We start from the raw sequence: 17,827 nt of genomic DNA, 5'->3' as shown, positions 1-17,827 counted from the left end.
GTACTCCTCTCCTGCTGTCTGCTTCCACATACATGAGGATGATGGAGCAGGTACATGACTTGTGACTACTACAGCCAATCCCTGTCCTCGTAGTATACCGCTGAGGGCTGTGATTGGCTGCAGCAGTTTACCTACAATTTACCGCTCCAGTCTCTAAGTGGGTGAAGGATCAAACCAGTGGCACAAAATATAGTGGGGAGTGGTATATTTATTTATTTTCCCCAGTTATCTCAGACAACCCCCATTAAATGTTTTTGTTTTCTTTTTTTCTCTTGCAGATTGTGAAGAATTAGCGCTAATTGGCGCTATCATTTTTTTACGGTGTGGTCACAACAAATATCATGCAGGGCTAGAGGCCTAACAATGGAGGGGAAGTCATCTCTGGGAGGCGGTTTTGCACATTCATCAATGCTTTAGTTCATTTCAAGATTTCTAGCACTAGAAAATTAGCAAGTTATATTCCACCTTAACTCTTTCTATCTTGTTTAGCTGATCTGCTTACTTTATGCTTTAAATGCACTCTTGTCAGTGGAATATTATGTTGGCAGCATGTCAGGTTTTGGCATTTAGACATGACCTTCTGGTCCCCATGTCTGCCGTAACATGAGAGGGCTTATAATGCTAAGGAAGGCCGGACATGGAGGGGCATTTACTAAGCCCTGTATGCCACTATTGTGGTATAAAAAAAATCTGACATTATGGCGCACACCATATGTGCGCTATAATATGCCGCTTTTTGCTTGCTTGCCACTTTCCTGAAGTGGTTATAAAAGTGGAGTGGCTTTGTGTGGCCTGCCAGATTTACAATCACTTATGCCAGAAACTGGCGGAAGCTATAGCTGAAGTCTGTGCCAGCCCCTGGCTGACGTAGACTTCAGTTTCTGGTGCACGGCAGGGAATTGATGCAACAAATTTATTAAAGGGAACCTGCCACCGGGATTTTGTGTATAAAGCTGAGGACATGGGTTGCTAGATGGCCGCTAGCACATCCGCAATACCCAGTCCTCAGTGTGCTTTTATTGAGTAAAAATTAACCTGAGATTAATCCTGTACGCGAGATGAGTCAGGGACAGAGCTCATCTCAGGTTCATTTGCATATGTATCAAATCAGTTTTTTTTTACACAATAAAAGCACACAGAGCTATGGGGACTGGGTATTGTGGATGTGCTAGCGGCCATCTAGCAGCCCATGTATTCAGCTCTATACACAAAATCCCGGTGACAGGTTCCCTTTGTGCATCTCACGCCAACATAGGGAGATCAAGACGGGCGTGTGGGTATGCCAGTCTTGATGAATCTCCCCCATGGTGTCAGAAAGTGAGCACGCTGCAGCATTTTATTTAGTCAGACATGCCCTGTAGAGAGGAGCTTGAGGTCTTATTGCTATTTCATGGCAGATAGGTTGACATCTTAATTTTAGTTGGGCACATGAAACACTTTGTGCAGAACTGCCTCCCAGAGGGACTTCCCCACCCTTTTTATTTTTTCTAAAAAGAAAATGCAAGAATTAAACAACAGCACATTTTTGAACGTTCTGCTGAAAGCTTCAATGAGTATTAAGAATACAATTGGCATGGACCCGTCTTGTGAACTGTACAGATTTTCCACTTTCTCCAAATATCCAACACATCCGCCTGTATCAGAACGCAGCCTGGCTAAGGCTGGCTTCTATTACCTCGGCATAGATGACAAGGTGAAATGCTTCAACTGTGGCCTGATGCTCGATAACTGGAAGAAGGGAGACAATGCAATCGAAAAGCACAAGAAGCTCTATCCAAGCTGTAGTTTTATCCAGAACGTCTCAGCCTTAAATCTTGGGGCGTCTTTATATTCTGCCTTTTCCCCTCCTAATCAGACACATTCTGAAGAAGAAACCGGCTACTTCAGTGGTTCTCACTTGAGTTTTCCTCATGATGCAGTTACATCAAGGGCAGTGGAAGACCTGTCTCACCAAAAGAGCAGTGACCACTCTTATATGTACACAGAGGCGGCCAGACTGGGCACATATACAAATTGGACTCTATCCTATCTCGCTCCGGCTGACCTCGCTAAAGCCGGATTTTACTATGTTGGGCCTGGAGATAAAGTTGCCTGTTTTGCTTGTGATGGGAAGTTAAATAATTGGGAACCTAATGATAATGCCATGTCCGAGCACCGTAGACACTTTCCAAATTGTCCATTTGTGAGCAACAGCGCAAGACCCTCTTTGAGGTGCAGCGTTTCCAATGTCAGCATGCAGACCACCTCGTCAAGACTTAAAACCTTTCTGAACTGGCCTGTTAATATCCCAGTAACACCCAAAAAATTGGCAGAAGCCGGCTTTTACTATGTTGGTACGTACTGCAGAGTCAGACTACACTTTAGCCTTTACAGACTACACTTAGCCTTACCCTAAGTTCACACCTGAGCGTTTTACAGCGCGTTCAAACGCGCTGTAAAACGCTCAACACATGAAAACCAATGCTTCCCTATGGGAATGGTTCTCACCTGGGCGTTTTACAGCGCGTACGATCGCGCTGTAAAACGCCCGACGCATAATCAAGTACTTGAGCTTCTTTGGGGCGTTTTGACGCGCGTTTGTGGCCATAGGACTCTGCAGTCAATGACACAAACGCGCGTTTACTATTACAAAAAACGCGCATAAAAACGCGCGACTAAAACGCGCGTTTGAGAAACGCTCAGGTGTGAAAGCAGGGTAAGTGTTGACCTAATACTTTTGGCCTTTATGCTGAAAGGGTTAATTATAATTTTTATTATATATATATCTTTTTTTTATATATATACACATAGGTCGGAATGATGATGTCAAGTGCTTTTGTTGTGATGGTGGTTTAAGGTGCTGGGAATCTGGAGATGATCCATGGGTTGAACATGCAAAGTGGTTTCCCAGGTATGCCTGCCTTTGCTTTATAACAAAAATATCTCAGTTTAAAGTTAAAGGGATTGTCCCATATCGCTGACCCCATGGGACCTGCACCATGGGGGCATATCCTAGCGATATGCCCCCATTGTCTGAGATGGGAATACACCATTAACTCATTGCGTTGAATGGATGGACAGCAAGCTATGCTTTTTCCATAACTCCGCCGCCGGGAGACGGCGCTTAGTCCCTTCTCTCTGATAAAGCGGTGAGATGGGACAACCCATTTTTAAAGAAATTGTGTTGAAATGAACATCTTAAGGGTTTTGAGCAGCAAATGTAAACCTAGCCGAGGGCTGATATTTGATGCTGTGGAAACTAAGCTTGGTTTTTTAGCTGCATGATATTATATTTTTGTTGTATTACAGTTGGCATTAACGTTTTTTTTTTTTCTCTTTCCCTCCAGATGTGAATATTTACTAAGTGTAAAAGGTCAGAGTTTTGTCACGGATATTCAGAATAGATATCCGCATCTTCTAGATCAGGTAAAGTCAAGATTGCTGTAAACCATTGCACATTTCAATTCTTCCAAAAATCAGTCTATTTATGTGGCCTGAAATGGAACTCGGACTGCATTGTGTGGTTACATGTTGGTTGCCTAAAGTTGTTCACCATTTAATATTTATTTTTTTCTGTTTTCCCCCTTTTCTAGCTGTTGTCCTCTTCTGAAACACAAAACGAAGCTCAATATCCACCCAGTAAGTACCGTATATTTACAGTTTCTTTCCAGAGAGCAGAACAAGAACTGTTTAGGGCTCAGTTACAAACCTTTATTATTTAACCATTTTAGCCCCTTATTTCAATATCCTCATGAACCAAATTTGAGAAGCCACTATAGTTATTTTCCTACTCATGCCTAGTTGAACTACATGTCCTATTATTCATTGCTTTGCAACTTTAGAAGAAAATACCTGTCATATTAATTTGTGAGAACAACTTCTCCTGATCCTGTTTTACAGATGAGGGGCAGACAAAGCAGGGAAGGGGAAATAGAAAAATGCTGTATTGATTTCCCAGTTTTGACAGCAATATAAAACCATATATGATCAAAGGAAAGGAGGAGATTTTGGGGCAGATTTCTCAAACTGGTGTAAAGTAGAACTGGCTTTCGATTCCACCTTTCATGTTTCACAGCTCCTTTGGAAAATGAAAGATGGATTCTGATTGGTTGCTATGGGCATCTAAGCTGGTCCTACTTCACATCGGTTTAATAAATCTCCCCCTTTTCTTTGTGTATTTTCTTTGAATGACCCTTTAAAGGTGTTGTCTCATTACAACAACTTATCCCCTGTCCACTTCTCTCACTCCAATGTCTGGTTGTCTGCGGTCCCTGCTGATCACACCATTCAAACAGGGAACACAGGTCCCTGCATCAGCCATTCAGAGGGTGGAGTTGTATTTGGACATCCCCTTAGAACGATTGATCCAAAAACCTATCATATTGGCAATATATGTTCTTTTTAATTGAACCTTTTACAACTGAATACACTTCTACTTCTCTTGGCTAAGTGTGTTGTCTACAGTGCAAGACTATATTCATAGCATTCAGGGGAACTTGTTTGGCGTATATGCCAGGAAAGCTACCAGCATGTCATTATAGAGCCGTAGATGCCTATCTACATTTATTGTGCCTTGTGCATCTTATAGAATGCAGTCAGTCCTCTTACATTTCTTTCGTATCAGATCATCATATGCATATTTTTTTGTAAACTGCCATAGGTTGTAATTAACGTAACTGCTTTGGTAACACACAGCAAAGTGGTCCATGCATCTGAATGCATGCTGTGCAGAAGAGGCCCCATTCAGATGTATGGCAATAATTACTGCAACCAATCTCTATCACATATATATATTGTGCCCTTATTTCTCTAATTATATTTTCTGTCTTTTCCAGTAATTCGGTTGGGCAATGAAAACAACAAGGAAGATGAAGTTTACCTGAACACTACTGTAGTTCAGAATGTACTACAGATGGGATTCAATCGAACACTAGTAAAAGAAACTGTCATGAGTAAAATATTAACATCAGGAGATAATTACAAGGAAACTGAAGATCTGGTAAATGACTTATTATGCGCCCAAAAAGAACAGACTGAAGAGGAGAGAGACCGACAGATGGAGCAGAGTTCATCAGGTAATGCGGCAGGTCTTCATGGTGGGGACTTCATTACTTCATTGTTACTGCTTTAGATCTCCAATTGGTTTACTAATGAGACGTCACTGATGATGGGCCTGGGATAACCTTTAAGATGTATAGTTAGGCCTGTGATGCGCTGTTTCCAGCTGCCATATTAAATGCTTACCACAGTGTTGGGGCTTAAAGAGGTATTTCCATCTAGGACATTTCTGGCATATCGCTTGTATATTCCATCAATGTAAGATAGTATCAGGAAGAACCTATCCCCAAAACGGGGCTGCCGACGTGAAGGAGTGCTCACCATCCATGTGCAGCTCGCTCTCCATTCACTGCTGTAGGACTTCTGAAAATAGCAGCAATTTTTCATTTATGACTGGAGTGTTCCTTTCAGTCTAGATCTCCCTGGTTGGGCATGTGGACGAGTCTATATACGAGTCGTTATAGATGAGTTTTACTTTCCACATTGTAATTGTATTTTAATATTGACTCTCTTTTAGATGAACTCTCGCTAATCAGAAAAAGCCGACTTGCCTTAGCTCAGCGCATGACAAATTGCCTTCCAATTATAGAAGACTTGTTCACCTCAGAGGTTCTTTCCTTAACTGAATATGACTCCATAAAGCAGAAAGTACCAGTTGTTTTACAAGTTCAAGAGTTGATTGAAATGGTTTTAATAAAAGGCCGAAATGCAACTGAGTCTTTTAAAAAGAGTCTCAATAAGCACGATCCGAGTCTGCACAGGGAGTTATTCCGTAAGTTCAGTTTTAATTTATACATGTTTATTCTGATGAGTCTTATACCCCCCACCCAATCCCCTCAAGTTTCTAAATCCTTTTATTTAATTTTTTTTAGTTGAACAGTCGCTGATATGTCAAACGTCTGATAGTTACTCAGGTATGTAGATTATTTGTTTGCCATCCTTTGTGTTTTTACGGTCGATTACTCTTTAGGGGTATTTACATGTACTAATAGTGTTCTGGCAGTAAGTGTGTGTCTTCTACGAGACACGTTTTCTTTTGCAGCTTGTTCTGCCACTGGTACATGTGAATTGAGCCTAACTAGAAGTAATTCAGTGCATCTGTCATCCTTTCTGTGTTGCCTGTTTCATAGAAATGTAATACAACTGCAGGTCCCAGGCCAACTGTGGACCTAATGACCTGAACTGATGGCATTATAGGGACCTACTGTATCTGACAATTGGCTGAAATTAGCCTGCATGTATGCAGTGTTAATGTTTAGTGTATTGGGACTAGACATGTACCTATGTAAGGGTTATGAATGGCTAGTTACCAGGGTGCAAAACCACCCTGTTTTCTGCAAAGAGTGGCATTTATGTGGCCTGTACAGATGAAGAATTTCTCCTGTAGAAGCTGTGTAGCCAAAACCTGTTCTGCTGTTTGGCACGTGAGAATGCACTTTATTATGCGGGACACTGTCTGTAATCTAAATTAAATGCTTCTACTTTATCACTTTTTTTTTTTTTTGGTAGATCTACCAATGGAAGAGCAGTTGAGAAGGTTACAGGAAGAACGGACTTGTAAAATTTGCATGGACCAAGAAGTTTCTATTGTGTTTATCCCATGTGGCCACTTAGTGGTTTGTAAGGACTGCGCACCATCTCTTCGGAAATGCCCAATTTGCAGAGGAATCATTAAAGGCACAGTTCGAACCTTCCTTTCATAAAACCAGATATTGAGGATTGTGTATAGTTGTCACAATCTCCTCTTGAACACATCCCAAGCCACCTAAAAGCTGCATAAATCTGATTCGTGTGGTCTAATAGTCTTTGGGTGGAGGGTTAAAGGGTAACTGTCATTTTTTTTATTTATTTTTTTGCTAGTGTTTTTTAGAGCTAGTCATGTATACCTGAGTTAGTCTGTCAATGATTGTCAAAAGATCTGTAATTACCTGATAATAACAGCTTTTATGAATGTCCTCTGTCCCTTTCCACTGCTCCCTTTTAAAGACTGGTGCTAGGGCTTGTCCATCTCTGGCTAAGGCTACTTTCACACTGGCTTTCCGGCTTTCCATTTGTGAGATCCATTCAGGGCTCTCACAAGCGGTCCAAAAGGGGTCAGGTTTTCCCTAATGCATTCTGACTGGATAAGGATCCACTCAGAATGCATCAGTTTGCCTCCGTTCCGTCTCCATTCCGCTTTGGAAGTGGACACCAAAACGCTGCTTACAACGAAACAGCCAAACGGATCTGTCCTGACACACAATGTAAGTCAATGGGGACGGATCAGTTTTCTATGACCCAATCTGGCACAATAGAAAACGGATCCGTCCTCTATTGACTTTCAATGGTGTTCAAGACGGATCAGTTTTGGCTATGTTAAAGATAATACAAACAGATCCGTTCTGAACTGATGCAGACTGTTGTATTATCTGAACGGATCTGTCTGTGCAGATCCGCAGAAAACGTGAGTGTGAAAGTAGCATTAGAAGACGGAGGGGCGGTCCTTCACACTGCATGTCTGCATTAGGCTTCAGAGAGGAGGCGTGTCTCTCAGTAATCCAATCTGATTGGCTGGCAAGGAGCTGCTGGCTACAGCAAGTGTGTATGGGAAGTGAGGGAAAGCAGTTTTGGCCTCAAAGAACTGGCAGAGGAGCCATCTTGAGAAGGTCCTCATATTGTAAATGTTTAAACAGCCTGAGAAACTCAAGGAAAACAGTGATATGTGAAGAAACTAAAGATTATTTTATGCATAATGCTGCTGCAGCAGTAACATATGCCAACTTATTTTTTTTTTTTATTTTTTATTAAAACATGGCAGCTACCCTTTAAAAGTTTGACTAATGATATGGTCATGTCATGTGAACCTTGAATTGTTTATCTGTAAGCATACCAAGTCATCGTGACTCTGCAGTTACTCAGTAAACTTGTTTGTACTGTAATCAGCATGTTTGGTATGTTTATAAAAAGTACAGTCGCACAAACATTTTTTTAAAGACATTCTTCTGAGAAACGGCATTGATTCGTGAAGGTGGCGATTGTCTGAACTCCGCTTTAGAACAAACAACTCAGATGTTCCTTCTCAAAACTGTGAAGTATTTTATTAGTCAACACAAATGACAAAGGATGTAAGAATTATCTATGTACATGTGTAGAATCATTATAATGCCAGGGATAATTGGCCTGAGCTATTCTAGTGCACTATTAGTACAACGCACTCATTTCACCCCAATTTAATAGGACATATGTTATATAAGCTAGACTTGCATTTTCAGAACAATACATATCATAAGCTATCTGCAGCTTTAGGCCTCATGCACACGACCGTTTTTTTTAAAGGGAACCTGTCACCTGGATTTTGTGTATAGAGCTGAGGACATGGGCTGCTAGATCGCCGCTAGCGCATCCACAATACCCAGTCCCCATGGCTTTGTGTGCTTTTATTGTGTAAAAACCCAGATTTGATACATATGCAAATTAACCTGAGATGAGTCCTTTCTCTGACTCATCTCATGTACAGGACTCATCCCAGGTTAATTTGCATATGTATCAAATCGTGTTTTTTTACACAATAAACGCACACAGAGCTATGGGGACTGGGTATTGCGGATGTGCTAGCGGCCATCTAGCAACCCATGTCCTCAGCTCTATACACAAAATCCCGGTGACCGGTTCCCTTTAAGGTCCGCAAAAACGGGGTCCGTGATCCGTGACCGGTTTTTCGTCCGTGGGTCTTCCTTGATTTTTGGAGGATCCACTGACATGAAAAATGAAAAAAAAAAGTTTGCCATTGAAATGATAAGAAAAAACTGACACGGATCACGGACGCGGATGACAATATTGTGTGCATCCGTGATTTTTCGCGGACCCATTGACTTGAATGGGTCCGTGAACCGTTGGCCGTGAAAAAAATATGACAGTCACTTTTGCCTTATGGCACGGTGCTCCATCGTGCTGGAAAATGCATTGTTCTTCACCAAACTGTTATTGGATTGTTGGAAGAAGTTGCCGTTGGAGGGTGTTTTGGTACCATTCTTTCTGTGTTTTTGGGCAAAATTGTGAGTGAGCATACTCCCTTGGATGAATGGTCTCAGGATGCTTTACTGTTGGCATGACACAGGACTGATGGTAGCGGTCACCTTTTCTTCTCCGGACAAGCCTTTTTCCTGATGCCCCAAACAATCGGAAAGAGGCTTCATCGGAGAATATGACTTTGCCCCAGTCCTCAGCAGTCCATTCACCATATTTTCTGCATAAGATCAATCTGTCCCTGATGGGCTTTTTTTTTTTTTTTTGGAGAGAAGTGGCTTCTTTGCTGCCCTTCTTGACACCAGGCCATCTTCCAAAAGTCTTCGCCTCTCTGTGCATGCAGATGCACTCACCCCTGCCTGCTGCCATTCCTGAGCAAGCTCTGCACTGGTGGCACTCCAATCCCGCAGCTAAATCCCTTTTTTAGGAGACTATCCTGGCGCTTGCTGGACTTTCTTGGATGCCCTGAAGCCTTCTTAACAAGAATTGAACCTCTTTCCTTGAAGTTCTTGATGATCCTATAAATTGTTGATTGAGGTGCAATCTTAGTAGCCACAATATCCTTGATGGCTGCACGCGTTTCTTTGCAGGTCACCATGGTTAACAGAGGAAGAACAATGATTTCAAGCATCACCCTCCTTTTAACAGGTCAAGTCTGCCATTTTAACCCAATTAGCCTGACATAATGATCTCCAGCCTTGTGCTCGTCAACATTCTCACCTGAGTTAACAAGACGATTACTGAAATGATCTCAGCAGGTCCTTTAATGACAGCAATGAAATGCAGTGGAAAGGTTTTTTTGGGATTAAGTTAAAAGGGATTCTGTCACCTCCCCTAACCCAAAATCGGATTTTAAAGCAGTCATGCAGCACAGCTTACCTTGAATAGGCTGTGCTCTTCTATCTTGTAATCCGTCCTGTAGTTTATGAGAAAATCGACTTTTATGATTATGCAAATTAGCCCCCTTAGTGTGCCCAGTAATGCCCCTCTTACAGTGCCCAGCCCGCCTTCCTTCCGACTGCCTAATCTCCCACAGCCTCTCATCCCTCTCCTCTCACGGCTGAACGAACTCTCGCGCAGGCACAGTACCCACTGAGGGCTGCGCCAGTGCGATCTGCAGGAGACTGAGGGCAGGAGCTTCATCCTCGTCACTGGGCATGCGCCGAACCCAGTGACGTCCGATGCTCGCTCTTCCCTCAGTCAGGCTGACTGAGGGAAGAGCGAGCATCGGACGTCACTGCTTAAAGACCCCATGGATAAGAAGTGCGAGTCGCTCCTTTAAAAAAAAACTTGGGAGTACTCCACTGCCATTTTAAGACCTGGAATCTCGGCGACCTATACAGCCAGGACCTTGTCATTGTGGTTGGAAGAACACATTGAGGCCGGTACTCCCAGGGAAGATATTCTGGCTTCCATCCCAATGTTAAAGCAGCCCTCAATTTCCTGGCAGGCGCTTCGGCTGATATAGTAAAGTTATCAGCAAAAACAGATGTCCTTTGCAACGCATCGCGCAGAGCGATTTGGCTAAGGTCCTGATCTGGCGATAGAGTGTCAAAAAATAAATTATGTTCCTTGCCGTGCGAGGGCGATCGGGTATTTGGCACTGCACTTGATGATATTCTTAAAAAAATGGGTCAGGCAGGAAAAAAGGTTTCCCGATGGAATATAAATTCTACCATCAAAGGCGCTCCTTTCGTCCCCAGGTTTCGTCTGACCAGAAGAAAAGAGAATCGGGTTCTTCATGGCAGACCTCTAAAGGGAAAGGGTTCCTCTTTAACCCCGACAAGTCTGCTCGCCCCTCTACCCAATGACGCCAGGGGAGCGGTGGGGGGGGAGACTGAAACACTTTTACTCAGCCTGGGAAAATATTCAGGCTTCTCCCTGGGTACTCGCTGTCATAAAATAAGGGTATCGTTTGGAGTTCTCACATCCCCCTCTAGACAGATACATGGATACTCCAGACTTAAAGGGGAAGATCAGAAGGCAATGGACCAACAGATTTCTCTCCTCCTAAAGAAGGAAACCATAGTTCCTGTACCGGTAAGAGCAGGGGACGGGTTTTTATTCTCCAATCTTCCTAGTGAGGAAGCCAAACGGAACCTTCAGGGCAATAATAAATCTGAGAATGGTAAAAAAAATATATTGTTTACAAAAAATTCAAGATGGAAACGATAAGATCAGTCATCAATCTACTGTCAAAGGACTGTTTGATGATAACGTTAGACCTTACAGATGTTATTATCATGTTTCTATTCAGAAGAACGACCAGAAGTTTCTGAGGACGGCAGTGTAGTTCCAGGGGTACATATGGAAACGGCCGTGAAGCAGGGCCTTTGGAAGATAGAGCTTCAACAAGCTTCCTCTAATATGCGGGAGCTAAGTGAGGTCTGGGAAGCCCTAAAAGCCTTTACTCCTTCAACTCATCTGAGGAATGTAAAAATTAATTTCCAGTTTCAGGTTCTGCCGTTTGGTCTCTGCTCAGCCTCAAGGGTCTTTACGAAAATCATGGCAGAAGTTGCAAAGTTTATTCATCTGGCAGAAATCCTGTTCATCCCATACTTGGACGATTTCCTGATTGCAGCTCCATTACAAATTCTTCTTCAGTATCAGCTTCAGAAAATACTGGTCACCCTTACGGACCTGGGCTGGATTATAAACCAACAAAAATCCTGTCTTCTGTCACAGACTCAAGGAATGTAAAAATTCTCTCAGACAACTCCACTACAGTGGCCTACCTGAACAAGCAGGGGGGAACGAGAAGTCGCTCACTATCCTTAGTGGCAGGAAAGATCCTTGGTTGGGCGGAGAAAAACCTGTTGTCCCTATCAGCAGCCCACGTAAAAGGGAAAGAAAATCTGGTAGAAGACTTCCTGAGCAGGGACCAACTAAAAGAGGGAGAATGGAGGCTAAATCCACAAGTCTTCAGTCGGATTTGTGCCAGATGGGGCACTCCCAAAGTCGACTTATTCGCCTCAAGGAAAAACAGACCAGTATCAAATTTTTACTCCCTATCCATTCTAGACCAACCCCTGAAAGTGGACGCCTTGTCAACATCTTGGCCCCAGGTACTTCTATATTCCTTCCCACCTTTCCCTCTGATGCCGAAGGTCATAGAGGAGAAAGCTCAAATAATCTTGATAACTCCTTTCTAGCTCAGGAGGGCATGGTTCCCAGTACTAAAGAGCCTGGCAGGGGAAGACTTTTGGATCCTCCCACTCCTTCCGGATCTTCTACTCCAGGGTCTCCTAACTCCGCTTAACGTCTTGGAAGCTGAATGGAGCATCCTGAGACATAAGGGGTTTTCAAATTCTGTAATCACTACTCTGTTACAGAGCAGAAAGCCAGTTATATCTAAAATCTACCTGAGATCTAGGGAATCTTTCCTATGGTTTGTAGGGGGTACGTGGGATCCTTCTATGGTTCCAGATATTGCCCTAATCCTGGACTTCCTACAAGCTGGACTTGACAAAGGTTTGACTGTAAGTACCTTAAAAGTCCAGGTAGCAGCTCTGAGCGCATTTTTGGGCACAAGATTGACAGATCTAAATGTTGTCAAATGATTTCTTAAGGGAGCTAGTAGGATTCGCCCCAGACTTAGATCTTCTGTCCCTCCTTGGGACTTAAATTTAGTAATATCTAAACTGATGCATCCTCCCTTTGAGCCAATTGATGAGATTCCTTTTAAAGGGAACCTGTCACCTCTACTATGCTACCCTCACTAAGCATTTCTAAATGTTCATTGTGTTACCCTAAACATATAAATTACACTTTTAATTTCATTTGCAGACTAATTCAATAAGTATTATGCATTTTTGTACTTCCCATCTTTTATGCAAATTAACATAATAATAAACGAGTCATATCTTACTTGTGTGACCAGAGAAAAGTCATATTTTCAAGCTCTGACTCATCTCAGGTTAATTTGCATATATATCAAATCGTTGTTATTTTTTACACAATAAAAGCACACAGAGCTATGGGGACTGGGTATTGCGGATGTGCTAGCGGCCATCTAGCAACCCATGTCCTCAGCTCTATACCCAAAATCCAGGTGACGGGTTCCCTTTAAGGATGCTGACACTTAAGATGGTATTCTTGTTGGCAATTACTACGGCAAGGAGAGTAGGGGAGATCCAAGCCTTTTCAATCTTATCTCCCTACCCTACAGTATTAGAAGATAGAATTGTATTAAAACATGCTCCGGAGTTCCTCCCTAAGGTAGTAACCAAATTTCACTGCCAACAAGAAATTACTCTTCCTTCCTTTTGTTCTCAGGTAGGATCAGAAAAAGAGAAATAATTCCATAACCTTGTGCGTACCTCAATATCTTGAAGCCACAAATGATCTAAGAAATTCTAACCAACTGTTAGTACAGTATCTGGGACTTCATCAAGGGAAGGCGGCTAGCAAAGCTTCCATTTCCAGATGGATTAAAGCTTGCATTGTTCTAGCTTATGAGACTGAGGGTGTTACTCCTCCGCCCAGGGCCGGCTCCAGGTTCATGTGGGCCCTTGGGCGATAAATCCCAGTGGGCCCCCATGAGGCATTTTTTTACATTGACATGTCCCCCTGTGGCTCCCACACGGTATAATGACCCCCAGTGGCCCCTATACAGTATAATGACTACTAGTGGCCCTTCACACAGTATAATGACTACTAGTGGCCCTTCACACAGTATAATGAACCCCCAATTCCCGCCCCCACTGTATAATGACCACCTGTGGCCCTGCATTCAGAATAATAACCCCCAGTCGCCCCCATTCAGAATATTGACCCCCAGTAGCCCCCACACTGGGGGAATACTGTATGGAGGGGGCTCTGGGGGTCATTATACTGAATGGAGGGTCATTGGTGATCATTATACTAAATGGGGGACACTGGGGGTCATTATACTATGTAAAGGGCCCTCACAGTATAATGACCCCACAGTGACCCTCCATTCAGAATAATGACCCCCCAGTCTCCCCCACACTGGGGGTTATACTGTATGGAGGGGGCACGAGGGGTTATTATATTTAATGGGGGCTCTGGTGGTCATTATTCTAAATCGAGGGTCAATGGGGATCATTATACTAAATGGGGGGCACTGGGAGTCATTATACTGTGTAAGGGGCCCTCACAGTGTGATGAATGACCCCCTAGTGGCCCCCTCACATAGCTATCATTGCAGGGGAGCTGGTGGTCCATCACTAACCGCAGCTCCCTGCGCTCCTTCTCTCCGGCGGCCCGCTGCAGCAGTGAGCCAGGCCTGGAGGAGAGAAGGAGATGTGCAGTGATGTAGCTAGAACTGACTGGGCCCCACAGCAAATTTTAGTACGGCCCCCCCCCCATGTGTGTTCACATCACGTTTTTCCTATTGGTTTGATGTATACAAATGTGCAGCACTCCACGTTTTTGTATCCTGCAGAGTCAAGTAAAAAATGCATACGTTAACGTATATGTTTTTTTACAATGGAACTGTATGGTGAACGGACGCCACTATACGGTATCAGTCTGAGGATTGTATGGTGAATGGACACCACTGTACGGCATCAGTCGGAGGCATCTGGTAACGCATACATTTTTGGTATACATTAAATGGATGGCAAAAATAGGATGTGAACCCAGCCCTAGTGTCAGAATAAGCACCAGTACACAGCGGAGCAGCGTGGTGGAGAGGGGATGCCGCCATGTACTGACAGAGCGCTACCTGGTCCTGGTGCTCAGGGATGAGGACTGTGCTTCCCAAGGATCATTTTCTACTGGGAAATACAGGGCACAGTATAATACACTAGAATCTATATACTATAAAGATATTAGCCCTACCTCCAAATAATAATACAATTAGGGGGTCATTTATTATGAAGAAATACGTCTATATTAGGCGTATTTCTGACACAGATTGTGGCGCAAAGGTCTTTAGCACCGCAATCTGTATCTTTTCCCACTCATGCCAGGTCTAAAAAAAGTGGTGTGGGCAGGGAAGGGGATACAGTTATGGCCATGCAGTTATTGGATACCACCGCCATATAGTGATAACACCGCCATACAATGATAAAACCACCATACAGTGACCGGATAAAAGGGTACAAGAGGGCACAGTACAGGGAATGACTATGGGCACTGCACAGGGTGTGGTAAGAGGGCACAATTCAGGGTATAAAGGGGCACAGTCACATGACCCTGTGACGTTAGAAGGTCCTTATGGTGAATGCGGTTTAGATGCCACCATAATGAGGGGCAGAGGAGTGAGACAGGGGCCCTGGGTGGACAGGAGGGGTGGACACAGCAAGTAGGTGGAAGGGGCTCTGAGGGGGATTCATACAAGAAGTAGGGGCAGGAGGTCTGTGCAGGGCAGCAATAGGAGATAAGAGGGTGAAACAGGAGCTCTGGATACATGAGGGAGGAAAGGAGACAGCAGGGGTCCCATGAGGATGAGATAGGACAGGATATGTGGCGGGGGGCAGGTATCATGGAGGCAAACTGCTTAATGAAACAGTAAAACAACTAAATAGAATGAAGCAGCGGCAGATCGAAGAGTCCCCCCCCCCTTCTGTCCCACAGACAAGAGACAGTCACAGTGCAGACTCACTCACAGACTGTCTAAACACTTCTCTGCTCCAGCCCTCCGGTCTCTCTCCTCAGGCAGCATGTGTCCTGTGTAGAGGGGCCGTGTCCGGTGTAGAGGGGGCGTGTCTGAATCTCTGCAGCTCAGAGGGCCCACCAAAGGGGTACTGCGTAAGTGAAATGACAGCAGTGAGAGCTCCCATCTGTATTGATAGAAGTGCTCATAGCAGCTCAGTGGGCCCCCCCAGGAGCATTGGGCCCCGGGGATGCCGGGTTATGACGCCGGCCCTGCCTCCGCCTATGCTGAAGGCTCACTCCACTAGAGCAATGGCAGCATCTTGGGCTGAAGGAGCTTCAGCCTCTCTGGAAGAAATCTGTCGGGCTGCTACCTTGTCTAGCACTTGTACCTTTTTCAAACATTATAGACTTGACATCTCTTCCAACAAGGACTTATCCTTCGTCCGCAAGATCTTATCTGCGGTTGTCTCACCGAATGTTTCCTCTGTTATTCCTCCAGGTGGTGCCGTTGTGGAGGCGTGGGGAAAATACTAAAATTACTCTTACCGGTAATTGGATTTTCCTTTAGCCTCCACAATGGCCCGAGGATTTCCCACCCCAAAAAAATAAAAAATAAATATATATATAGTTTAATGTGTATACAGTATATGTATATGTATAAATATATATATATAGTTACATTGTGAATTTTCACAAATACGTAATCTTGTTTACTAGTTCTTTTGTTTAAAAGCCTTATTTTCTGAGGCAAGTCTGCCTTATTCTTATATAATTTTTGTAAACTTTATTAAATGTTTGGCATCTACTTCTGAGTCCTAGGTTATTAACTGGAGAGGTAAGAGGGAGAGGGCCTTTTATTGGCTGATCTCACAGTTGTTTCCTGTCCCTGAGAAGGCGGGATATCCTCCCTTTAGCCATTGTGGAGGCTAAAGGAAAATCCAATTACCGGTAAAAGTAATTTTAGTCTTTTCCTTTAGAACCATGTTATAAGGGAAAATAATAACATCTGCACAACACCGAACCCACATTCAGTTTTTTTATCACGCGCGTGCAAAATGCATTGCACTCGCGTGGAAAAAACTGAACAAAGTCAAAACTGACTAAAAATTACGTGCGCACTCGCGCGGGTTTTCTGCAATGCACCCGAGACGCATCCGGAGCAAATCCAGGACCCCCGTCTGAAAGAGGCCTTATTCTGCAGGTCATTCTAATTAAGGCTCGTGCACACAAAAAAAAAAATTTTCCTGCTTCCGTTCAATTATTTTACAGGTCCGTATATGCGAAACCATTCACTTCAATGGGGCTTAAAAGAAAAAACTGAAATAGCTCCGTGTGCATTCCATGTTTGTAAGCCCGCATGTCCATTCCGCAAAAAAATAAAATACAACTTGTCCTATTCTTGTCCATCTTGCTGACAAGGACAGGCATTGATACAATGGGTCCGCAAAAAAAACAGATGCAACACAGAAGTCATAAGGACGGATCCGTGTTTTGCGGAGTGCAAAATACATACGGTCGTGTGCACGAGGCGTTACAGAGAAACCCAAATAGGTAATGTGTGCAGTGAGTTCATTTTTGGTGTATTTTCTTGGGGACTGGATATCACCTAAATCCATCTGGTGTCATGGTCTTACCTCCTTGCTGTTCCCTTCGTTTGACATGTGCTGGCGGCCATCTTGGTTTCTGGGTTTTCTTGTAGCCTCCCACCCTGCGGCTCCTCCTTCCCACTGGGAGGAGCTGGATGCCTAGCTCACATATATAGGAGGACTGTGGCTTCAGTTCCTTGCTTGGTCCTCCTGTGTTCACATGCTTCCAAGACTGCTGCTGCTTCTGGTTCCTGATCCTGGCCTCGTCTGACTACCCCGTTGGTTCCTGATTCCGGCTTCGTCTGACTACCCCGTTGGTTCCTGTTCCTGGCTTCATCTGACTACCCTTCTGGTTCCTGACCTCCGTCTCCGCAAGACCCTGCTTCGGTTTAGCCATCCGTTCGGACTTTGCTTACGGCTTGCTCTTCAATAAAACCTTCTTATTTTCCACTTATCTCTTGTTGTACGTCTGGTTCATGGTTCCGTGACATCTGGAAAATCCAACTCACACGAAGAGCCCAAGGCACCGCAAAATAAAGTAATAGTTTCTTCAATCGGAGAACTTAAGCCAATAAGTGTCACGGACGGTGTACAGGAAACAAGGCAAAGCAACATGTACAGTCATGTGAAAAAAT

The 17,827-nt window shown here is 43.8% G+C and overlaps 1 protein-coding gene across 1 annotated transcript; it reads left to right on the top strand.

Annotated features, from left to right (window-relative positions):
* The first annotated feature begins 1,139 nt into the window (after positions 1-1,139).
* Positions 1,140-7,175, top strand: BIRC2 (baculoviral IAP repeat containing 2). Its single transcript, XM_044285198.1, has 8 exons — positions 1,140-2,333; positions 2,791-2,890; positions 3,327-3,405; positions 3,573-3,618; positions 4,815-5,054; positions 5,555-5,809; positions 5,910-5,951; positions 6,547-7,175. The coding sequence occupies exons 1-8, from the start codon at positions 1,499-1,501 to the stop codon at positions 6,738-6,740; spliced, it is 1,791 nt and encodes a 596-aa protein (XP_044141133.1). The 5' UTR covers positions 1,140-1,498; the 3' UTR covers positions 6,741-7,175.
* The last annotated feature ends 10,652 nt before the right edge of the window (positions 7,176-17,827 follow it).

The sequence above is a fragment of the Bufo gargarizans genome, chromosome 3 (assembly GCF_014858855.1).
Source record: "Bufo gargarizans isolate SCDJY-AF-19 chromosome 3, ASM1485885v1, whole genome shotgun sequence".
Classification (NCBI taxonomy): Eukaryota; Metazoa; Chordata; class Amphibia; order Anura; family Bufonidae; genus Bufo; species Bufo gargarizans.
Note: the sequence above shows the minus strand (reverse complement) of the source record. Positions and strands in the feature narration are given on the sequence as shown.